The sequence below is a fragment of the Wolffia australiana genome, chromosome 1 (assembly GCF_029677425.1).
Source record: "Wolffia australiana isolate 7733 chromosome 1, ASM2967742v1".
Classification (NCBI taxonomy): Eukaryota; Viridiplantae; Streptophyta; class Magnoliopsida; order Alismatales; family Araceae; genus Wolffia; species Wolffia australiana.
In genome coordinates, this window is record NC_135835.1 from 1122625 (window position 1) to 1148663 (window position 26039).

Genomic DNA, 26039 nt, shown 5'->3' on the forward strand with positions numbered 1-26039 from the left:
CTTGGAGTGCCAGTGCATTACATGCACGTACGCAACAGCGTACGTAGCGTGCACCTTGCACGGGCCAATTAGAAGCCAGCTACGAGCACCAGTGCATGATATGCACGTACGCCACAGTGTACATGGCGTGCACCTTGCGCGAACCAATCAGAAGCAATTTAACTTCCTGCATGCGATGGATCAAGTTAAACCTATGCATGACATGTGTGGACCAATCACATTTTAGATATAAAGGCTCATTGTGATGTTCATGCATGTGAAGCACGCATATGCATCTCCACACGGACGACGCTCGATGCTCCAATGCACTGCGTGGACCTTTCACGGTGCTTTGCTTCACTTGCATACAAAGCAAAGAAGATGAGTTACTAACAGAATCGGAAGAACTTGTTCTTCCAATTTTTCGGCAATAAATGGGGGGGGGGAAGATGAAATTAGAAGCCATTCATGATTGTGAAGCGAGAGGAGAGATTGCCTAGCTCCCTCTCTGACTCAAGAACACCCTGGAGCAAATTGGAGCCCGTTTTGGACCGTAACTTTGTTGGTCTGATCCCGCCGTTCTTCCCCAATTCAACGTGAAGATTATTAGAATTTCTGGTTGTTCTTTGCGCGGAATCCTTCCAAGTCGACTCCAAATCCACTCCCGGTATTCCTAGGCTTAGTTAGCATTCACTTTACTATCACTAAGTTTTTTTAATTTAGTGAATATCATAAATTTATTCAACCTCAAATTTTCTCCTGAAGTTTTGATTTTAATCCCTTTAATTTTTGAATTTCTCAGGTTAATCAATCGTCTTAGGCTCATTAACGAATGATTAAGCATCTTTATATGAGTTAAAACCCTTGTCAACACGAAATAAGACCACGAAGACCTTAATCAAGATTTGTACGTAAGGTATTTACCAACATTTTCTTAATTAATTTGGATTTGAAAATATAAAACAATAATAAGTTCTGATTAATACATAACAAAGTAACACTTTTTTATAAACAAACAAGCATAAATCAGTGGAATGTAATCATTTTATAAATAAGCATTCCAATTCATTCATAAATTGAAAAACATTATTAAATCCAACTAAGTTTTTTTTACTCAAATAACATTCAGGGTCGATTTTCTACTTCTTATGTAGAATTAGAAGTTATTAAGTTAGTGATTACAAGTTATTAAATTTGCAAAAGTCTGAAAAATCCAGTCGACATATAATTAAATCACGTTAGTTGATTACTTGGCAAAGCTAAGAAAGAATTGCTAAGTAATCATAAATCTGATTCTAGTGATTAATTGAAAGATAAAAATTGAGTGATTTTCGAGTCTCTGTTGATAAATAACCCAGAGTTAATGGGTGCATTTGAATTTGCAAAGGTTGGAATTTTACTTGCAATTTAAAAGCCTATACTATCTCCTACATAGATAAAATCATACCATCTGAATTTTTATTTCTCTCTACCCTAATTCAATCACCACCATTGCCTCCCTAGTGTTCGACCCCTTAAGCACTATGGGATAAAACAAATGTAATTCATTAAGTTTGAAAACCCTTAAATAACGACATTAGCCACATATTTTTTGAGCTTATCACTTATCATTGTGAAGTGTTGGTTACTTGCCGAGAAGGCTCAACTTTGTGATGTCGATAATGACAAGGGCTTTTCTTACGATGATAACTAGTATGAGGTAATAGTTCTCATCTTAAATACCACAACACTTAATATAAATTATTTTATGATATTTACCCATCTAGTTCATTCTTTTGCAGAATAAACAAGGCTTTCAGTTAGAAAGGATGATGCAGGAGCTTCTTGGATGCGTCCAAGTAAAAGCCCAAGATGCGTGGACTATATCATTCTCGGAGGCTTCCAAGGAGAAAGAATTGTATCATTCATAATAGTACGCGGATCTTTTTTCAGTAGACAACAAAATGCTTTATTCATTACTTTACAATCCTTTTTTTGAAAAATATATTTACTAGAATAATTTATTATCCCATCTCTCTAGCTATAAATTTTATTTTTTAACTGCATAGACAGAAAATTAATGCATGGATGTGGCAATATTTACCAAAGTATCTATCCTTTCGCAATATTGCCATAAAAGTAAGGAAGCATAAGACTCCCCATCAAATATGTGGCAAGCTATATTAAATAGATGAATCCCCATCAAGCAATGGAAGCTACTAAACAGAGTATTACATTGAAAGGATGAAGCTCCATTAAATAACTAGACCTAATTTCCCTTTAGTTTTATGGTTGAAGAGGGGAAATGATTAAGAAAACAAGTGTAGTGAGAGGAACTGTAAAGAATGTGTTAAAGTCCTACATCCAATTAGGAAGTTTCCATGGCTACTGATATATATACTGTTATGTACATGAATAATGGCAAGCATGCACAAATACTTCAATAATGTATTCATAAATATTTTAATTAATGTTAAATAGTAATTTCCACCATCACATCTCTGCTTTTACTACATCGAGAAAAAATCAATTACCCTTTAATTTATTTTTTCCACAATTTTAAAGTTTTATACCTCATAGACTCTTATATTTAAATTCTTTCTTTATATCTTGGCAAAATATTATACTTAATATGACCAATAATATTTATTTTCAATTGTGGAATAAAAATATGAAAATATAATGAACTTTTAAAAATGTAAAAATACGAAATTTATTAATTTTGTCCACACTATTTATCCTATTATTCTAAGGAGAAAAAAATTATCCCCATTTTGCCCTTTTAAATGCCTTTAAAATTTTGTCACCATCGTCATCCGTGTTGTCCGTCCCATCATCTCATCCGTCCTAGACCCTCCGTCACCCATCATGGGTATTGCATCACTATCACTGTCACCATCACCATCATGGGACAACAAATTGACACCCATCACCTGTCACTGTTACGTCATCCATCATGGGTCCGTCACCATAAAGTGTGACATGACGAATGATGTCTGCTTTCCTTAATGTAACTTGTTAACTACTTAATATAGAATGGATTTGAATTTATAACATAGGAATTAAATTGTTATTTGTTATTTATTCATACTTTCCCAATATATTATGTTTGGTTGGAACGACAATAAATGTTGCACACATTTAAAACTACGAGGTTGACAAAAGCATCTCTATGTGGATTGGAATTATGTTTTTTAACAAGTTGGTATTGTTCCTAATGGCCAGATTCATTTGTACTGGTAACCATGGTACAATCCATGTTTGGAAAAATAATATCAAGATACAATGCATTGATGTATTTCATTTGTATTTTTGGTGATTTTATAAATAACAAGTGATTTTAAGAGTCAACGTCTATAAATGAAATTAGCCTAATTCAATTCCATGTCATAGCAAGCCAGGTAACATATAATCTTGTTATAGGCTCTATTCGTTTCCAAAAACAAAACATATTACTTTGTTATGAAGATAAAGTATCTGAGTAGTGTTCACCGAGTTGTTGTGATCATGTTGAGACGATGAGGCAATATAAACAACTTTCTTGAAGAACTATTCGGTAGCTATGTTTCAACTGGTAGGGAAATAATTATAGGTTTCAAATCACTGGCTAGGGTTCCAAAGAGTTTCTAATTCTTGGGAGAGTTAGGACCTCCCCAATTCTAACATGGACGCACTCCACAGTGCTTCCAACCCCCAAAACCCCCACTCACACACACGGATATATATATATATAGAGAGAGAGAGAGGTTTGTAGAGGGAGAAAGAGAGAGATAGGGATGGAGGCAAGGGTAGAGAGAGGAAGGGAAGAAGGGAGGAAAAGCGAGAGAGGGGTGTAGGGAAGGAGGGAGGGAGAGACGCAGGGAACAAGAGAGAGAGGTTGCGGCGGGAAAGAGAAAGAGAGCAGGTAGGGAAGGAGTGAGAGAAGAAGGCAGGGAAAGAGAGAGAGGTAGTGAAGGAATGGTCGAGAGAGGGAATGGGGTAGGGAGGGTGAGAGGAGGGAGGCAGGGAGAGAGATAGGAGAGATCGGAGAGAGGTAGTAGGAGAGAGACGGCGAGAGAGAGAGATATATATATATATATATTCTGGGGAGAGACACCTGCACCGACACCATGTGGCATCAAAACTGGAGTCTATACCCTAGGGAGCTACCTAGGCCTATCTTCGTTGAACGATGAGAATCCTGCATCGCTTACCGACCACCTTCGCGAGAGGGGCCGCGCCCTAGTACTTTGACCCTAACGGGCGGAGAGAGACAAGCCACGCAGATCTTCATAAAGATCCCATCGTTTTCCGTAAAAATGAAATCTCTAAACCCACAGACGACCGATTCTCCTCCGGGAAAAGATCTATACTCCCAAGCGAACCCCAAAGGTGTACCTTTATCTCTAAGTTACTCCAAAGAATATAGTAAGATAGGAAAGAAATATAGTCCCTATTCAGACGGAGAGCAGCGGTTCTATGGCGGCGGCTCTCACTTAGCCTAACCTCCGAAGAGGTCATGCTGCAGATGCCCATTGGTCATCTCCTGTGCCGTCAGGAGATGAAGGGGGATACTCCCTGGAGTTCCCCCCAGCCTTTTATCATCGTCATGGCCGTAGATTCCTCCGTCGGCGGCGCCGCTAACCCCGGCGGAGGCCGAGGCGTCGTCTTCTCCCAACGGTAGCCGCTCGTAAGTAGCGTTCGCAAAGGTCGCGGTGATCACAACTACTGGCCCGGCGGCGAGAAGCGGCCCGGCGATGCTCCCGCCGATGACTTGGCCTTGCCCGCCGGCGAGGTACACGGCAAGCCGGGAAGCGCCCGGCGGCGACGGCGGCGGCAAAATCGACCCAGAGAGCGAGAGAATCTCAAACCGGCCGTGGAGCGTGATAACTCTGTCTGGCGACGCTGCGAGACTGACGTTGACGACGGCGCCTGTGGCGCTAAGTACGCAGACCCCGCGCTGCCGTATCCTCGCAAAGTTTGAGATGCTCTCGACGATGTCTGCGCCGCTGGTGATCTCCAAAACATGGGAGCGGAGCGTGCTCGGGCTCTCTCTGGTGACGATGACCGGCGGCTTTGGCTTGTTCTTGGACCCCGGCGGCCGCCCCCGCGGCCGCAAGCCCCTTGTCCCGGCGGCCTCTGCTTCGGCCTTCTCCCTCTGATCCTCCTCCTCGTCGCGGAGATTGTGGTTGCTGTGGCTGCCGTTGGCGGTCATCTGTTAGGAGGAGTCCAGGTCCTCCTACGACGGCGTTCAAAGCTGCAGCAGATAACAAGGGCTCCTGGGAAAGTTTCGGAGAAGGAAATGGCGATCAAAGCTCGCAGTTGCACCTCCTCGCCTTCCCCTCTTCTCAAGATGCCGCCAACGCAGGAACAATCGAGAACACAAGTCGGAGACGGCAGCCCGCGCGAGATGATGAAAAATCTACGGAACTGGCGTTCTTCCTGCGACTTTAAGAGGACGATAGGGACGAGTAATCTCACGCCGTCTGCTTCTGCTTGCTTCCTGTTAAATCCCCCTCTACCTTTATCTCTATCTCTATCTCTATTGCGGATCGAGACTTCTCCTTGTCCACTTTCGTCAGAGTCTAATGAACTCATCCATCCATCTCTCCGAATCTCACTCCTGATCTCCCTTCCGCACGTTGACTTACGGAAGCCAACTCAAGCACGCATTAGGGGGCCGCGTCACTGTCTATCTTTCTCCCCGGGCTTGCCCCAGCCACATCTTGCATCAAAACTAATTTCTTTGTTGACTGTACTCAATAATAAGAGATAGAGATTGAAGCCCAGTACAGGATTCTTAGGATTTGGTCAGGTCCACCTCTTCTGCGCGACGTCCCCAAGCTCGCGAGACCTTCGCCTCTGCAACTTCACCGCCATGCTCATCACCTTCCCCAGGCTCTGCGAAGCCGATCCCACGGACAGGCTCCCGTTCATCATCTTCAACCACGCACAAAAAAATCAATTACCGGGCCCGTTTGCGATAATATGAAGAAGGATTTAGTGAACTTACCCGGACGAGATGCTCGCAGATAGTAATCCCCCGGCCATGGCCACTTCCCTGAGAAGGGTCTTCTTCCCCGGGAAGAAGCGATCGCCTCGCCTCAAACACTAACTTAACGAATTCCTCGCACAGCCCCTGCTTCCACATTCCCTGAGACCCCTCCTCCACGAAAACGCGCAGAGAAACATACCCCCTATCGCAGGAACCGAGGAGATGAGAGACCATGCAGAGCACCGCCTCGACAACGCGGCGTTCGTCGCCGACGACGCCGGCGGGGATCTTCCCGGCCATGGTGCAGTCGAACTTCACCCTCCGGCAGCAGCAGAGAAGCTTCGACATGGCCACGGCCTCGACCAGCGCCGGACGTAGCGCGAAGGGCCGGAGGCTGACTTCCGGCTTCTGCTCCTCCGCCGCGGACAGCTCCGTCATATCTTGCACCAGAGAGGACAGCACCAGCCCGCCCCTCGCCATAGCCTGCTGCTCCGTCTTCAATTTCTCCATCTGCAACGCGGAAAACGCTGCGGCCACAGCTCTCACCGGCCCCATCATCTCCCTGCTCATCACCCGGCGGAACTGCGCCCGCGCTTCCTCCGCGCGCTGCGCTCTCCGTTGCTCTCTCTTCAGCGCCGCGTTCCTCTCCTTGACCTTCTCCCACTCCGCCAGCGTCTCCTCCAACACGGCGGACTGCGACAACGCGACGGAGACCTCGTCGGCGACGGTCTCCACTATCTCGAGCTCGTGAGGGGTCCAAGCGCGCGATTCTTCCTTGGGAAGGGCGAGGACGAGGACGGCGAAGTCGTGGGCCTGGTTAACTCTAGTGCGAACGGCGATACCCGGACCGACCGGGCCGTCGTCTTTGGAGAAGAGCCGGGAGGAGGGCCGGAGGAAGACGACGCGGGTTTCGGCGAGCACGTCCGCGACCTCGCGGTCGTCGGCGGGGACGGAGGCGGCGAGAAGAGGGCGACCGCGGCGGCGCGAGCGGGCCTCGTGGCGGAGGACGAGCTTCCTACGCGGGAAGTGTTCGGGCACCCAGAAAGCGCAGCTCTCGAGAAGGAGGAGCTTCGCTAGCTCCGAGACAGCGGTGTCGACGACGGTGCGGCGGTCGAGAGAGCGGCGGACCTCACGGACGAGCTCGCGGACCCGCCAGCTATCCTCTTCCTGGCGCTTCATCAGCCCGACTTCACGGTCCATGAAACGCGTCTTCTTCCTGAGCAAGCCTTCCCTCACGAAGACGCGGAGTACTTGCGGGATAAGAGGGAGGAGAGTGATGGCGGTGGCGACGGAGACTAAGGCAGTGAGGAACTTGAGCGCGGTGAGGACGACGACGAGGAGGAAGGAGTGGGGGGCGTAGGTGAAGACGGCGGCGAAGTGGGTGAGGCCGCAGAGGACGATGAAGGCGCCGAACTGGACGAAGATCCAGCGGAAGGGGAAGATGGCGGCGCAGGTGACGAAGTAGAGAAGCTCCAGCGGGATGGAGAAGTAGGCGAGGGAGATGAGCAAGTCGCTCACTTTCTGGCAGTGAAGGACGTTCTCCACGCTGAATAGGGATAACGGGTCCTCGTCGCACCCGCCGCAGCGCCCCAGCGCGAAGCCTGAGCCGCCGCCCACCGCTGAGTCCACTCGTAACATCGCTGCGATCCGCTGCTTGCTGTCTCTCTGCCGCCCTCCATCTTATGCCGCCTCCTAAGTCGGCGTCCGCGCCGCTCTCACAGAGAGAGAGAGAGAGAGAGAGAGAGAGAGAGAGAGAGAGAGAGAGAGAGAGAGTATCCCGCGTCGCAATTCGGTGTTTCTAAGAGCGTAGTGGCTCAAACGATCGCGAAGGGGTGTTTCTGCCATTGACGTGGGCAAGCAACGTGGCGGCACCAGTCGGCGTTTGGACTTCGGAGGGCTTTCCCATGTTGCGATACTACGGGGACTTCTATAATATTCCTGTTTCAGGTAATTTTGCCCGTTTGTTCAGCTTACCAACTTCAGCCAGGGAAGGTCCTAACGAGCGATTGTGCGAGTGCGAGATTCGCACATTCCACCGCACACGAAGGTCTTTTGTTGAGATATTATCCAGGACTTTTGTTGAGATACTTAAGCCCATTTGTTGATTCCACGAGCTTCAGCTGGTTAACTTTAGACTATGAATCTTCTTGGACATTTCTATGTTCATAGCTAACTAGAAAGTACTCTCTTCAATTTAACATATTTTGCTATATTTATTAGCAGGCTAATTAATGCTTTGGACATCAACAATCATTCAAATCATGTTATTTTTAGTGGTAATTTCATATATTTTGTGTGTTTATTTTGATCATAAATGCATGTTATTAAAGTTTACAATGATTTATTGCACTTTTAGAATGAATTTATGGTTTTTCTTTATAATATGACATTTTAAAATAATTTTCTCACATTAATTTCATAAATAAAATAATTTTACAAGTTAAAATACAATTATTTATAATTTATGGGGTTATAATAATTTTAGAATAATATTCTGATTTTCATGGAATATTCTAAAGTTAAATTCATTAAGAGAATAATATTATAAGTCATAAAATATAAATATGAATTTCTTTAAATATTTGTTCACTTTTCCACCCCTAGAATTGTGTGCCACACTGGGAATCCCTTGCACCAATTGGAGGAGAGAGAAAATTGGATGGTTTAGATTGTTTCAAATTTAAAGATGATGTCTGACGATCCAAAAGGAGTTTTGGGCTGAAATTTTGAGAGTAGTTTCATGTTTCCCTCCTCTATCTAGCAGCTATCTTGGATCTCTAAATAGAACCCTGATCGTTATAAAAGTAATACCCCCTAGATGGTATTCCTAATTATGATTGGTAAAGTAATTTGCTTATTCAAAATCTTATTTGGATCTGTTCTTGTACTCAATAGTGAAAGATTGAAGGAGTGACGTTTATATCAAGACACATAAAGAAAAAGTACCACTTGGCCTGTTGGGCATGTGATGAAGAGGTTAGTGTGATCTTCATTTTTTTACTTATGTCTTCATCTCTGTCACTTGTTAGGCTCATCCACCTTCATCTCCATTCCAATCAGTGGTGGTATCTCTTTCATTTGCTCTACTCCATTCACATCCATCATCGACGGTCACCCAACACCCCCAAACTGATGGCTAAGGTATTTAAATTAGAACTAATTAGTATCTTTCTATTATAAAATTATATTTAAACTCCCAAAATTATTCCATAAAACTGAATAAATTAGGTTTAATAGGATTCATATCTTCTGACCTTCGTAGAATTATTTTGCATGAATTTCACTAGTTTGGTTTCATTAAACTAGATTTAATTCCTAAATTTAGTCAAAAATCCAAAAAAGAAACTAAAGATGAATTTAATAATTCAATAATTTCTCCATATGGATTCAACCCTTGCTCACCCTATGCTTGCAATAAAAAATATAAATATTTTTGCATAAACCAGAAACCATAAACTGCAATGTTAACCCTTATTTATGGTCTATCAACTGGTGTCATTCTCGAGGAGCAGGTGTCATTGATTTACTGAATTTAATTATTCATATTATTTATTATCATAATTTTTTTAGTACATAAATACTTCAAAGGATACCTTCAGAGGTTTATTACAATGAAATGAGTTCTTATATTAATAAATATGTTAGAAATATTTCAAGCCTATGAAAATCATGATGCTTATCTTTGATGTCAAGGATCGCTTTGGCAAAGTCATTCTAATTATGAGGGTACCAACGTAAAATTTTCTTCCACATAAATTTTCATTTTTCAAATTTTATAGCATAATGATTCAACTCAAAACATATTTTCTTGTCTTAACCATTTTCCTAAAAACGATGAACCATTGGAATAATTATTTTGTAGTATTTTTGTCTTTCTACAATGCAGTTTTTTTAATGGCAAAATACACAGTGTTGGGTACGTCCAACCCTGCTGTTGTGCCTGTAGACCGATCCAGCCGTGCCCTCGATGACACCTACGGGATTTTATATGTGAAGTGGATTGTTTATAAGTGTTTATACGCGTGGAGCGAGCATAAATATCCCAATTACACTTGGGTCCTACTCGTCCATGCCATGTGCAAGAGAAGAAAAAGGTACATGAGTGATAACTGGCAGGTGCTTGGAGAAGGGCGCTCGTGTCTACATCTCACCAAGTCCCCCACAATAGTGATGATGCATGGAGTGTGTGGAGCTCTCCCTGCCGTCAACAGGTGGCATCATTGAGGCGCGTGGCAGGACATCAGTCAGGCGAGAGGGCGAGAGCTCCTGCCTCTAGTGTTCCATGCAATACGCCAGTCGTGGGGTCTATACTTTGATAGAGTGAGACGCGTGTGAAGAGCCGGCAAGCCGAGGAGCTCAAGGTGGTGACAACCACGAGCTGCCCGAGGGAGTTCCTGCCAGGAGGAGTAAAGAGTAGAAGGGGCTTGAGTGCATACCACATGGTTGGCAAGGGCATTTGTAGTCTGGTTTCCCTCACGCAGCTGGTGTCGGATGCTAACGTATGATGTCTTGCCATACTTGATGTATCCGCCACTAGGAGCATGCACATGCACAGAGCAAGTTTACTAACACCTATGAGTCTGATTCTATGACAACATTGTGAAGGTTTCGCCTCGTAGGGGAGCAAACCATCATGAATTGCCATAGCCTCGGCTGCTGTGTTAGTTTGGATACCATAAAAAGATGAAAAGACGAAGAGAATACTCCCTATGTGGACGCGAAGGATACTGCCCCCTCATGCTAGTCTCGAGTTCCCTTTGGCCGCACCATCCACATTCAACTTGAGGATGCTAATTTGCGATGGGTGCCAATCAACAAGTTGTAGACGTATGGTGATGGGGGCGAGGGTCACTGATATGCCCCAAGTGTGAAGAAAATCACATGTGAGGGCTGAGCTGCATGCGAGGGCGGTATAAGACGGTGAGTGAGTCGTATGATATCTATTGCTCGCATGGGGGTCCCTTCAAAATGAGAAGAATTTTGCCCTTTCCAGATCTCCCATAGTAAGTAAGCTATGGTGACATGACGGAATGGGCTCCACTTAAAGCGTGGTGGCTAGATAAAAATCTTGCCAAAACAATCTAAAGGTGTTAGAATGGAAGGGGTACTCAACATGGACGCAAATGATGTGTAATTGGCCGCCAGCAGTCTAGGGTTGTCTCACTATAGAAGAAAAGGTGCTCCATAGTCTCAGCCTAGGGAGATGCGAGACAACACTGGCAACATGAACTGAGGGAGTGACCGATACGAGTCACCTGATCATCAGTTGGGAGGCCACGATGCATGAGTTTCCTAAGGAAGAAGGAGACTCGAGTGATGACCGCTAGATGCCAGATGCGAAAATGCTCCTAAGAGGATTAACAAGAGAAATACCCATCGAGGGTAAGCGTCCAAATAGGACGATTATGAGTGGTCCTGATGTGAGTACTCGGGGCATAGGATAACATGCCTAAGGGGAGGCTCTGTTGTTCCCAAAGGAGGCGCGTGTCGCATGTGAGCAGTTGTGCCCCGGTCAGTCACAGATATGGGGTTCAAAGTGGTGTTGGTGATAATCTCAATTTTATGGGTTTAATTCATCGTTGGTAATTGAGATTATTCAACCAAAATTATATTTAATTTTACTTAAAAGTACTTAGTTAGTGATGAATACGGATCGTCTCCACAAGGAACTCTCTTCTTATGCTAGTAATGCTCATCAAGAAGATAGATGAGGACTAGATTTGAGGAGATGAACTAGTGATATCGATTAAAAAAATACGTAAGTTATATGTTAAGTTAACTTAAAGAAGAGAGTAAGTGAATGTGACGCACACAGTGATGAACAACGTTATGAACGAGAATAGTGGTAGGATGTGGAGTTTTACGATGGCGAGGATAGAGAGACGACATAAGATAGTAAAATGAAAGTGAAGATACGATGATAAACCCTATTTACGTCAACTTATGGTGTCGGGAAAGAGACAACGTAAGGCGAAGACACTTACCTCGGCTCCTTATATTTCACCAGGATCACAACGATTTACGAGTGTCAGTAAGCTCCCCCTCTTCTCCAATGCCTCTCCCCACACACCCAGGACACCAAGAACACTCATGGATTTCAAAACTCACTATCTTTCAATTAGCATACACAAGTAGGAAGCAAGTTCAAGATGAATTTCACAATGATCCAGGCCTCTACTTATAGATCACAACATATGGATGGAAAGAGGAGGGGAAGACGAAGCAACGGTTCAAATTTTAGCTCAATTGAAAGTTATGGCCGTTTGAAGTTGAGCCAATCTTAGCCCTTGATTTATTTCTCTCTCCTCATCATCATCCTCATTTTCCGTGCCCGTTAAGAAGTCAAAGCTCATGATATTCCACGCTTTTCATATTCCGTGCGGACACTCTTCGTATTCCGTGCCGTGTGTACCTGAAAAAGGACAAAGAAAACAAAAGAAAAAACATTAAAAAAACTCTTTTTCTTTATTTTAAATGAGTCGGCGTGAGCGTGCCATGTCACGTTGCGCAACAAAAAAGCCAAAGAAAATACTTCAAAAGTTCATATAAAATAAAATAAAAGCCCAAAAAATACCTATGAATATATTTTTTGACTTAGAAAAATTATATCTTTCCAAATTTAATGTTTAAAAATTCCAAAAAATTATATTCTTTTCGAATCTATTGTTAGAAAAATCCCCAAAAATGCAAAAAATTTAGAAAATTTTTCTAAAAATATATTTAATCATTTTCAGCTTGATAACATGCAAATATGAGTGATTTAATGCAAATACCTATGTAAATATGATCATATTGAAGTGCTAAATACGCATGTTATCAACTAGCGGGGTAAAGGCTCGTCAACAAGCCATGTATCATACTAAGTGCTAATCGCACCCTGAATGACATGCCAACGGTTGACATTGACTATCTCTAGCCAGTGGCACTGCCAAGCCCACCATCTGTGAGGGCCTCGAATGTCCAACTCTCTATGAGCCCAATGATGAGTTCGTGGAACACATACGCCACATGAGCTTGTTCTTAAGTATGTCTTAAACGTCCTGAAGGCGTTTGATCCCTAGTCCCCCCCTCGTTTGTCGGCCGACAAGATTTCTCCCAAGAATCCCAATGGTGGTGACGCTCTCTCGTAAGGTGACCAGACCATAAGAAACGTGTGAATAGTCGCTCCACAGAGCAGAGGACTATGAGTGATAATGAGTGGACCGCTAGGGTGTGTAGTGGGATACCCATGAGGACATGTCAAATAAGCTGGATGTGGTCGCTAGAGGATAAAAAATGAAGTTTCCATTTGTCTAGTTTCTTTCTTATCTTGACCACCAAGGCATCAAAATATTGATGTCTAGCGGCTCCGAGAAAGATAGGGCATCCCTAATAATCAAAAGGGAGGCATCCTCGCGAGTATCTGGTATATTGTTGGATAATCTGAGAGTGCCTTGCGATGGTGGAGGGGCTGACCATAAAAGTGCTTTTTGAGGCATTGACGAGCTAGCTAGAAGCCCGTTCGTACGCAGTGAGGACACTCCTAAATTCCATAATAGATTTTTTTGATCCATTGAGGAAAAGAATGGCACCATTTGCAAAAGAGAGTGCGAGAGGATCAGGCATCCCCCTTTCGTGAAATATGGTTGGATGAGATTTCAGGCGATCTCTCATGTGAGCGATCTACTGAAGACCTCCTCTATCAATATGAAAAGGGTGGGTGAGATGGGATCACCTTACCGTAGACCTCTCTTGGCTGTGAAGAAGCCATTGGAGTTTTTATCCACTAGGAGAGAGAAATAATTCACTATAATGCATGCATCCACTAGAGCGATGAATGTATCGGTAAACCCAAAGCGGCGTAACACTTTGGTAAGAAAATTCCACTCAACTCGATCAGAGGCCTTCTCCATGTCCAGTTTGATGATGACGTTCGAGCCTTGAATATGAGTGTCTAGTGACTGACCTAACTCATGAACTAGCATGATATTATCATGGATATGTCGACCCCTGACAAAACCACATTGTTAAGGCAAGATAAGTCTATCAAGGAAGGTTCCTTGCCAATTTATAATGATCTTTGATGCAACTTTATAACATATATTACAAATATTAATAGGGCGAAAGTCTCTAAAAGAAGTTGGAGTGTCCACTTTTGGAATAAGTGCCAAGAAAGTGGATTTCCAACTTCTCGGTAGGACTTTACGTGTAAGATCTCCTTGATAGAAAGCTCCAAGTCCGTGCCTACCATATCCCAACATGCTATGTAGAACTCTGTAGAAAACCCATCTGGTCTTGGGGCCTTGTTTCGAAAAAAGGAGAAGACCACCTCCTTGATCTCTGCTCTCGTAGGAAGGGCCGTAAGTAGGGTGTTTTCTTGGTCAGTCACCAAGTGAGGGATGGAATACTCACTCGCAGTAGTCAACTATGAAGCAATGAGTGTGCTATAGTATGCGACACTAGCTGCTGCTAGCTGGGGTTCTTGATTATGCATCCCTAATAGGAATGCATAATTAGGATGAGCTCTGTGTCAAATCGAGGCATGAAAGAAACATGTGTTTTTGTCACATTCTCTCAGCCATTGGATATATAATTTTTGGAGATCGAAAATCTCATGTTGTTGAGTGGCATCCTCAAGCTTTTTGTGTAAGCCTAATCTTGCGCTCTCTCACTTCGTCCGTCCAACCATCATGTAGTTGTCGCTCAATAGCAGCTAGCTCCAGTTGAGTGCTTCGACCGGTGCATGCACGTCTCCAAATACATGTTGATTCTACCATTTCAAATGAAGCTTGAGGTTCGTCAATCTGTTATTGAAGTTCTCCATAGACGATGTAGATATCGTTCCATGCAAATGACTGTGCGCAAAGTTATGAAGTCTTCATGCTCTAGCAACATAGCTTGGAATCGGAATGGGGGATGACGAACTCGTATAGTCAAGTCTGGAAGAAGGAGAATCGGTGAGTGGTCCAAGTAGTATCTCGGTAGGATCTCAATCGAAATAGTACAGTGCATTAGTGCAGTGCTATTAGTAAAATAATGGTCGAGCCACTCGTACATGCGTGCATATGCATGGCGCTCATTGTGAGGCTCCACAAGTGATGCATGATGAATAAAGTCATTGAACGTCTGCATGGATAATGACTTGGGAGGACGACCTCAGTGGCATTCAATGACTGCCCGTATGTAGTTGAAATCCCCGGCTATAAACCAGGGGAGATCAACAAGCCATTGGTAGGCCTAGATATGTTGAATGAGTTCCCCCTAGAGGGCCTCCCGCACTAGATGTCTATGAGAGGCATATATTACCGTGAGCATGTAGGGTTTTGGGGAGTACGATAAGGCAAAAGTAACGTACTGTGTCCCGTCGAGGAATAATTCCAATGAATAATCCCACTTCCAAAAAATCGAGAGCTTATTCGAAGGATACCAGTAAATGTGGTCCATTCTGAGTTTCCTCATAATGGAATGGGAGTGATCCAATGTAGTCATCAGCTCAATAAGCCCAACTATCTCTAGGTTGTGCTTATTGATTAGAGAAAGGAGATGTGGCTGGGTTAGAGGGTTGTCAATCCCTCTACAATTTCAGACAAGACTTGGGATCATAAAGCTATCTGCTCACGTGACGCACCCTTGATCGGGTGTTATATATGCGATGTGTTTGAGGGGCATCCGAATGATGTTCTAAAGGAAGGGATGTGTACATGTCTCAGTCCTCAGAGATGGAGGCCTCGTCCTCTTCCTCTCCAGTGGAAGTGTGAGTGCTAGTATCCCCACAAGCATCCCCACAACTAGTGAGCGAAGCTTGACGGTAAGTCAAGCATTCCTCTTCATCGGACGGGATATGGGATGGATGGAGGTCAAGCAGGGAGGGGAGCATCTGGGGTGGGGGTGGTATATGGCTAGGATGAGATGGTGGTCTAGGGTTGTGGGAGGGTGGAGGTGAAGGGGATGGAGGTAGAACGGCTATGAGGGAGGAGTGGGATGATGAGGTGGCACGAGGAGATGGTGGAGGGAATGAGATAAGGAATGATGATCGGGGTGATGGAAGAACAAGGGAAAATGGTGAGGGGTAGGAGGATGTAGGCTAAGGGGATGATGAGGGGCAAGAGGGTGTAGGCCGAGAGGAAGATTGGGGAGAGAGGGGGATGTAGGTCGAGGGGATGGAGAGGGATGGGTTGGGGTAGATCTAGAGGGGCGTCTGACCTCTGTGCAATCCTGCATATCGGGTCCTTCTTGTATGTCCAAAAGGGCAAATGTATTTGAGGTGCGGGTGTGTGCCCTAGCCTCTTTACCCTTGACCGATCGGCTGCTAAGAAAAGGAACATCCTTAGCTCGAGGAAGGTTGTTATGGTGATTATCAACGCCCATCTTCACCCACTATGAAGTTGTAGATGTAGGCTTGACCAGGACAAGCTTAGCCGACATAGGATCCCATGGTAGGGGAGGTGGCACACTAGCCGCACCCTGCAGTGTGGAGATGGGCCGTGTAGGTGGAGGTGGTTTTTGGTTAGGTCAACGCCCTTGCGGGGTGGACTTTGTCGCTACTATGTATTCATCGTAGGGCAAGGGGGAAAGGTACTCCTCCAAGGAGGGTAAGGCCACCTAGGACGCCTTATGGCAACACGTATGGAGAGTGTGATGCAAAAGGGTACTGTGTGTACAAAACTATGGGAGGTTCTCACACACAATGGGCTGGCGGATCAACTCATCGCCATTGCAAATGAGAATCATACGATGTATGGGCTTGAGTAGATCTATCTCTACAAATACCCTGCCATATACTAGGCGGTTGAACAGATGTACGTCTTTGTCAAGACATATAAATCTGCCTACAGCACTGCTTTGGACATGTCTTTGTCAAGACATGTCCAAAGCAGTGGGCATGAAGAGATGTGGTCGTAGTCCATGGAAACCTAGTTAGTCATTTAGACCTCATTTATATAGTCATATCTCTAAACCAATCTATGCAAAAACTTTATGAGGTGCATTGTAGGGGGTCTATGAATCATTGCACACACGAAGTGAGCTAGAGTCAAGGGACACATCTATCGGTGTCAGGGTCATCATCAAAGAGAAACACACTGGGGTTCTACATGTGTTGGGAACTAAGGGGGTAAAAAAGTCATAACATAAAAGAAATTGTAATAATTTTGTCTGATATGAATTATATAATTAATTATTTTTAGTTCTACATACGCGTCATACATGTCTATGATTACAAATGAAGAAAATGTAAACTACATATGGACCCAGAAATTATTCTACTTATTCGTTTATGAGACAAATGCCCTTTGATTCTCTTGAATCAAGTTGATTATTCTTCTTATTGAAATATTAAAAATTGGGTAAAAGATATTGAAAGTGGATTATTAATTAGGCAAAAAATATTAAAACTCGGATGCAAAGGAGAGAAAAGGAGAAACCTATCCATGACCTAGATAAAAATTGGAGGCCCAATATTCAAGGAGGAGAAAATGGCCAACTTAACCCTTCCTAGAGACCATGTCAAAAGGAGGCATTATTTGTAGGACTAGTTCCATAATTTGAATTTATAAAATACCCTCCAATTGGAGGGTAAGTGAACATTTGGATCAAGGCAGGATTTCAAGATATAAAATTTCCTAATTCCTTGGAATTGATTGTAATGGGTTAGAACATAAAGGATCCTTCATTTAAACTTATCTTCCCCCTTATTTGTATCCCATTGTTGAATTATGTCCCAATACATTATTGGTAGCCTTACATCACCAGTCAGCTTGGTTCAACTCAATATTAAGGGTATCAGATTGAGATAGTAGTGAGACAAATCTGTTGATTTAGAGAAAAGCAAGAAGAAAGAAAACCATCTTGGGCCCTAACCCGTGTAACAAAAATGTATGTCTATTATTTTTAATTTTTCACATGTCTATGTCCTCTTTATTTCTAGGTTATCATTCATATATTTCTTTCTGTAGGTATACTCCGTGCTTCAGCGGACATTGATTTGAAGCTTGAGTAAAATTCATCTGCCATTTTTAATTTCTACCATGATGGATAAATTGTGCTAATGTAAGCATTCTTAGAACACAGCTGGAAAACCTTCAAAACCTTCCTAATTTTTACTCCTAATTTGACCCATGTGATCCAATTAGTACAAATACTCTCTGAAGCAAATGCTTAACAATATTCAATTCTCGTAGCAACCGCTGCTTTGGATCCAACTCTTCCATTATTTTGGGCCCCATATTCTGAGTGTGCCATGGGGGAATATTTCCACAATAATACATACATTCACAACATATGATTATCGTAATAAGCATGCAGTACCATATGAACATATGCCATCATTGTTATGCAGACCACTAGTGCGTAAGGCATTCCCAAGGGAATTTTCTAATTACACGTGATAGCCTAGAACTAGAACTTTAGAGAGTCATCAACTACCCCTAAAACTTTTTGGCAAAATTTATAACATATTTTGTGCACCCCTCACTATAACCAAATTCTGTTGACGTGTCATGTGAAGCCGCCCTCCAATGCAGTCCATAGCATTGATGAAGATTAACAACATGTGTATTTTTATTGTCATTTTAAATATACCTCACCTAAATAAAATGAAATTTGTATTATACAAACTCACTTAAATATATGTCTAGTAGAAGTGAGGTCGTCCCACAAGGACTGGCCTTTAGAGGTAAATTTAATAGTTAGCCTAATGGAGAATTTAGGATGATAATAAAGGTAATTAAAGATATTAGTTATAAATTTAGTAAGAGAAGTAATAGTGTAATAATGAATATGGTGAAAGGATGGAAGATATGTCATTAGTAAAAGGGAAGAAGTTGCAAGAGTTGGAGAGAAATAATAAGGTAGAAGTAAGGTGTTTATAAGATAAGATATTACTGATACTATTTTTAGGCACTAATAATTATATGAATATTAGAGATAGTGAGTGAGTGGAGAGTGAGACTTAATTATATTCCTAATAATAGGAAGTAAGATATGGATTGCAAGAGTTGTGTTTAGATTTTTTTTACTAAGAAGTAGGGGAAATCGATTGAAGAGAAATTAATATGTATATTATCCTTAGTAGGAGATAAACTTAGTATAGTTATATATTTTAAGTGATATTTTGGTTGGATGTGAGGTAAAATAGATAGATAGGTCTAACAGGGAAGATGGGAGACTATTGATGTACATATGAGTTCGAGAATAAGAGGAATAATATGATAGTTTTTATTTAGTTTAGAGGGACTTAATTGATTAGATTGAGAGGGAGTGAGTAGTAGAAGATAATAGGAAGAATAGTATTACTTAATTATCATTTATGCTTATAAATATATATTTATAGAATGTCATATAATAGCATAACACCATTTATGTAGTTCATATATTTGATAGATTTTTTAGTATTTTTTATAAGAGAAAAGTCGAGGAAAATCTGTGTTAAATACCCTATGCTCAAAAGGTGTTAGTCAAAATGTCACAAAGATGCCAAACTAGGAATCAAGATAAAAAACTAATCCCGACTTTGATTTGAATCAAAACATGCATCTAAAGAGGATAAACACACAGAAATTTACCTTATGGAGTTCAAACATTCACCTGAATTGCCTTGATTCAAGCTGTTAGAGAATGGGGGCGACAATTGTTGCCCCCTAGCTTTGGTGTTGGTCTCCTCTTGCAGGCGACAATTGCTGCCCCCTAGCTTTGGTGTTGGTCTCCTCTTGCCTTTCTCCATGCTGCCATGAATCTAAGGTGCTCAAGCACTTGTGAGGCATGTCTTGGGCATTAAAAGCTGAAGATTAAGCTTTAAGGGCATTTTTAACATAATGCATTAATCTGTGTTTTGATGAATGTTCAACGTGATACATGCCTCAATAAGGGTTGTGATCAAAACACAAGAGGCCCTCAGTCAAGTAGTTGATTGACTGAATGTGAAGATAAAATAGGAGCCTTAGATATATTAAAAGGCTACTTAGCTTGACCATACGCTTAACAAGTCAAATCATGTATTTAGAACTTGTATTTTTTATGAGATGAAGATAAACATAGCTTTTAACACTGTTCAGGTATTTGTGTGAATTTGTATTCATTTGAGTGGTTAAATAACTAATTAAAAATCCTGGTTACTACCTTCAAGTATTTAAGGCTGAATTTAGTCATGATTTAATGAAAATGAATTACACGAAGATATTATTCTCCAATGGTGATATCTTTATTTAAATGATGGGGTGAACATACCTAAAAGTTTAACATTATTTTAAAACTCAAATCATTGGTAAAACGGCTAGCTTTTCCTCTTAACTCTTGAAAGGTATTTTGAACTGATGGCAGCATTATGAATATAAAAAGTCAAACTTTAAATTATTACTATTTTATATTACTTAATCATAATCAATGCATATGAGTGTTGTACTTTTAACAGATTACCATTCTGCCCCTTTGAATTTCTAAGTCCATATATACAGTTTTGAGCTCTAATTTTAAACTCCCTTCTCCTTGCCCTGTGAAAATCGTAGTCCAAAAGCTAGAGAGATCTCTCAATTCGTGGATCAATTTTCAAGCAGTGTTTGAGCAATATTTGAAGAGATCATTTGTTTCTAACATCAGTCCAAGTCCATAGAACTTGGAATCGTGTTTTTTGATGTAGGATATTTCAAGATTTGAAGGAAATAAGGCCCGCATCCAAACTTTACAGATCCTCGACCTTGTGATAATTTTACAATATTTAGAATACCTTTCATACTGATTTTGAGTGTTTGTTCAACATATCCATTGTTGTTAGCATTCATAAAACCAAAACAACTTTGAATCACATCATTTGGTTGAGTTTGGAAAGAGTTATAGGGGTTTAAAGTAGAACACTGAGGGATCGGGCGGTAAACTAAGGACATTCAAAGATTGATCTCCACATATTTATTTGATTTTCTTTTTAACACTTCGTGTGAGATAAAAGTTGGGAAAATTGTGTCACGAAAGCATTCAAGGTGAAATCATCACATTTGGTGTAGTATTGAAAATATATTTGAGTTTTACGCCACAAACGCCAAACACAAATCAAGAATTTCATCCGAAGAAAAATGAGGACTGAAGAAAGAATGACTACATACAAGAAGGTACTACTTAAGGGAATTCATAGTTATATTTATGAATCTTTATATTAGAATTAATAAAATTTTGACATACAAGTATTCTTGTTGAAATATATAAAATTGGTCATCGTCTTGAATACTAATTTAAGTAGTTATCAATACTAAGTGTTGTTGAGGAGAAGAAATTATTCATAAATATACTTTTATTTCTAGATCTTTGTTATCACTCATGTTAAGGCTTTGGGGGCCATAAGAAAAAGGCTTTGGGGGCCAAGTTGAAGTAGATTAAGCAACATCATTCTGTGGAACAATTTGAGGGTTAAGGAGGACAAAGCTTCACTGGCTTTTTCTTTTTCTTGGCATCCTTCTTCAGCCCTATTACCAAGTGATTTTTTTTTTTTTGGGGAGGGGCATTCACACAAACTTGGTTAGGCCACATCATCACCTTAGGGCGGATACCCCTCGAATAGCATTAAGGATTAGCCTAAGCTGTCTAGAAAAAATAATTGTGTTCCCCATTTCCCATACCTCATTTCTTAGATAGAAAAATCCTAGGCTAATTAAAAATAAAAATATAATATACATAGAGAACCTAATTCATCCCCCCCCCCCCTAGGTTATTCCTTGGTCACCTAAACTAACAGAAGCAATGGGAGAGGTGTCACTCCTCTCCCCTGCTAGTCTCACCACTGGACGGGTCTCCCGTCGCTGATGTTTGTGGATTGAGAGAGGCTGAAGAGGGGATTATATCCCCCTTTTGGAAGCCTTTGGAGCACCTCTAGTGGTTGTAGATGAAGATGTCTGGCCATGGGGGTCCTCCAAGGGCCATAGGATTGCCCACACGGTTCCCTGTGGCTGAAAACTGTTGTCCGACTCCGACTAAATGAGGTGAGGGGCAGGGCAGAGATGGATGTATCTACCATTAGCTGTTGGATATCCTTTATAGAGAATCCAGCCACTACGATTAAATCACAACCATGGACTTCTATAAGTAGTGGTGCACCCCTCTTGCAAGGTTAGCCATTCTCGTCAACATGTTCTATCAACAGCCTGATTTGTTTGTCAAAGGGTTCCTTTGCCCTTGTCAACTGCCGCAGCCAACTCACCGTCTGATCATCCTTCAGAAAATTGGATGCTCGAGATTATATCGGAGTACTTAAAGAAGCCCCTTATGACACGGGCTTCAAGTCATGCAACTCGAAGCCTAGCCATAAAGTTTTTCTATTTTTGTTAAGATCATGGTCCATTCAGCCACAATATTTTTCTTATATTTTTTAGCCCTGCTCGCTTACAATTTACAAAAGAAACAAAATACAATTTCAAAACATTCTAAAAAATGAAGCTCTATATAAATGTCAAGCAAAACTAAGAAATTAATAAAATAAGCTATTCTCTTGCGCGCTCTTGTGGGCTTTTGACTCCAGCCTGCATGTGAGCCTACTATTGAACCCATGTGTGTTCAGACTTGTGCTCTACTATATGTGGTGCTTCCACTTGTCTGCTCGTGTTTGCCTTCCTACAAAAGGCTTAAGAACTGTGGCCCTTGAAGGAAGGGCTTCGCTGGTAACACTCTTTAGAAACCAAATTATTTGTGTTTCCTTCTTCCATATCTCTCTTTTTAATATTTCTCTAAATTTGAATTCAGCCCTGCAGATAATATAATAAGACAATAGAGAGAGAGAGAGAGGAATGGATATCCTTATATTTAGTAATATTAAAACATATTTTCAATGAGAATTAATGGGCCTATGAACTATATAAAAAATACATTAAAAAGGGTTGATTTGACCAGATGCTCCGTTTAATGCATGAATGAGAATACATATTAAAATGAACATAACATCAGTTAAATGATCTAAAAATGGACTTCATATATCTATGTTTTCATGGCTCATTTTGGGTCTATCAAGCACACAGTCAAGGCAAAGAATTTACTTCTAAATCATTTATTTCATTAAAAACCCCAAACAATCCAATTTTTTTATAAAAATATTAGTATTAATTAAAAATAATTGTAGTATTTATTTTATTTATTTAAATTTTCTTCAATTAGATTCCTTTAAATCTTATTGTTCAAATTAACTTCCATAATTTATATATATATATATTTGATTGAAGATTGAACTTTTCAATACCCCTCTCTGTAGATTCAACCCTTAATCACTATGTGCTTAGCATGGAATATTTTTGAAATTAGGTTTCATAAATCAGATCTTTAAAATGGCATTTAACCCCAATTTCTGGATTATCAGAAATCGATGACTGTATATTGTATTTATGTTGGTGGTAATATGGTCACATAGCTGCGCTCGTCAAAGTAAAATGTGGTTTCTTGATGTATTCCTCAAGTAAATTCATAACCTTGGTTAAGATTGGAAGGGGGATAGGTTTGTTGAGTTCCTTACTAGAGACACTAATCTTAATCTAATCCAAACCCATATTTCATTCAAATAATCACAATGCAATTTATTTAAACTTCTAATAATTTATTATATTTTAACATTCAAATTCTGACTTCTAAAAAATTTACTGGTTTTTAAAATAATTTTGTGAACTAAAATTTATAAATAAAATACTTTTATAATTGAAAAGATATACTCTTGGTCTATTTTATTACTTTTACTTTTTAAATAGTTTTTAGAGTAATTTTATGTTTTCCTATATTTTTTGGTGTTTTTTCATAGTTGTTTGAGGTTAAATTCACAAGGAACATACTAACATGAGTCAGAATATAGTTTGGAAAATTGTGAAGTATTTTATGGGTTTTTAATGAAATTTGAAGTATAAGTTTGCTCTGTCATGTGTCACAATCCAACTCATTTGGATTACAGCCAATTATTATCATTAACCAACCATTAGCTACTGTGAATGCGTGGCGACATCCAATCATTACAGAGACAATGATTACACAAGTGCTCCAAGGTAATTTATTATTACTTATAAACTCAGAAAGCGTGAAGCCATTACAGAAAAGGATACATTTTTAAATAAGAGCACTTTGACACACACACACAGGTGAATGCAGAAAATGGGCTGTTATTTTGTAATCAATTCACCTTAGTAAATTTAAATGTGAATGTTGACGAGGCACAATGCAATTTGATGACAGGTAAAAGAATTAAATGCATCAAAATTTCTTTTCATTTTTTACCTTTTATATTACACGTGGCATAATATGATTTAATGAAACATTTTAATAAGTAAATTGATGCAAATGATAGGAGATTTCTGTATGAAACAAGGGCAGATGTTAGTAATTCATTGGAGCATCTCTGTTAACACATATTTTGATATAAAAGCTTTAGGGCTCTGAAGATTTTGTGCCACAGTAGTGATCTGTGATGAGGAGGGAGAAAATATTAATGGATACTAGTGGATGAGAAAATATCAATGTCTATTGGTGGTGGTGCAAATGGAATGAGTAGATGAGCATTAACGATGTGGATTGCGACGGAGATGTCTGCAGATACACGTTGACGAGCTGCAGAGTTGGGTAGGTGATGCAGATTTATCATCACTGGTAGCGATGAAGATGGAGGCAGGTACTCATGGACAAGTGGTGAATGTTGTGTGTGATAGTGAATACCTAGGATATAATTAAAGCTTTAAAGCTATAAAGTTATTTTCTTTGTGACATTAATGTCAGAAATTTCTGTTATTATACAATAAATCAATCAAATTCAGAGCGTTATCCCAATAATATCATAGTTTTTTTACAGTTTAATAATATTCATTTATAGTCATTTGAATGAATACAAGCACATAAAAGGCATCAAATTACTATTAGAAATAGCATGTTCCTTATTATTAATGTGAAGTTGAAGACCTCTAACATTTGACTAATTGACATGTTCTATAAAGATACATAACCATCCAAAGATTTGAAAGGTTATCCAAATATTTGAAAGCTTGTCAATGATGTATAACTTTTGTTGGAGCTGCAAGAATGTTATGAGTACTCATCAACGTACTGAAGATTCCTGTGAAAACATTATGTTGTCGTCCACACTATTACACTCCTTGGACACCGCGACGTATCTCATGTTTCGCTTGGTGGAGCTTTGACTGGTACAAATAAGTGTTTGTGCCTTCAACACTTATTCTTCTAGGGGGCACAAATTGCCTATGGGAGGTCTCATTATCTTCATTTGGTAGCTCTCTATTTCCAGTCTTAAAATCACTGTCACACCCAAAGACACATCTTCTTTTTTCCTCTTTGGGTGCAATGGCCAGCGGAGTGGAAAACCTCTCAAATGCCACCTCAAAAATGAGGTTCAAGATATATGTGACTTCTTGGCGCTAAAGTGTAAGTTCATGCCATGAAGTTTAGTTGTGATCATTGCGAACATCCTATAGTTATTAGAGGCATTATCAGCCATTACAATTCAAACCTACAAAAGAATGACAGTTGGCTATAAATGATAATTGTTTGGTTATTATCAGACTCTAATTAGGAGTAGGCCGTTGGATCCTTCAACTTGCCTTTTATCAGAATTATATTCTAATTAAATACCAGAATTTTATCATAACTTGATCATAATGATAGGCCGATGGATCTATCACCGCCCCCCCCCCCCCCCACAAACCATGACCAGTGATCCGTATCAGGTTTTGATCAGAATCTGGTTCTCATCAGACATCCAAATCTGATTTTGAATCTGATGACCAATCAGGGGCAGGCTAATCGATCTATCAACCATATTATGATCAGGAATCAGAATCATATTCTGATCACTAAAGGGAATCAAGGCAGGTCAATGGATTCATCGCCCTACATCGAGTAAGATTCAAATTCTTATCATAGATCCAAATTTGATTTGAATCTGATCGTTGATCAGAAGAAAACTGATGCATCCATCATCTTGCTTATGTTTCCTTAGCAGGATTTTATTCTGATTAAGAAATCAGAATCTGGGTCATCTATCGGAAGCGGGATGACGGATCCATCGTCTCGTTTCTGACCACTTTTAGAATCAGATACCTGAATCTGATTAGAAACAAGGTGTGCGATCTTGAGAATTTGCGCAGAAGAAGAAGGTAGAAGAAAGGGAGGA

The 26039-nt window shown here is 40.8% G+C and overlaps 1 protein-coding gene and 1 pseudogene across 1 annotated transcript; both read right to left on the reverse strand.

Annotated features, from left to right (window-relative positions):
* Positions 1-4310: 4310 nt before the first annotated feature.
* LOC144700648 (AT-hook motif nuclear-localized protein 20 pseudogene) lies at positions 4311-5531 on the reverse strand (annotated as a pseudogene).
* Positions 5532-5663: 132 nt separating this feature from the next.
* On the reverse strand, positions 5664-7699 carry LOC144700639 (ethylene receptor 2-like). Its single transcript, XM_078572089.1, has 2 exons — positions 5951-7699; positions 5664-5877 (listed from the first exon to the last, which is right to left on the reverse strand). Exons 1-2 carry the CDS (start codon positions 7568-7570, stop codon positions 5749-5751), a joined length of 1749 nt encoding a protein of 582 aa, XP_078428215.1. The 5' UTR covers positions 7571-7699; the 3' UTR covers positions 5664-5748.
* Positions 7700-26039: the final 18340 nt, after the last annotated feature.

Coding starts and splice junctions, on each gene's coding strand:
- LOC144700639 (XM_078572089.1), bottom strand. CDS start 7,570: ATGTTACGAGTGGACTCAGCGGTGGGCGGCGGCTCAGGCTTCGCGCTG. Junction 5,878..5,950: donor TCTGCGAGCATCTCGTCCGG/GTAAGTTCACTA, acceptor GCGTGGTTGAAG/ATGATGAACGGGAGCCTGTC.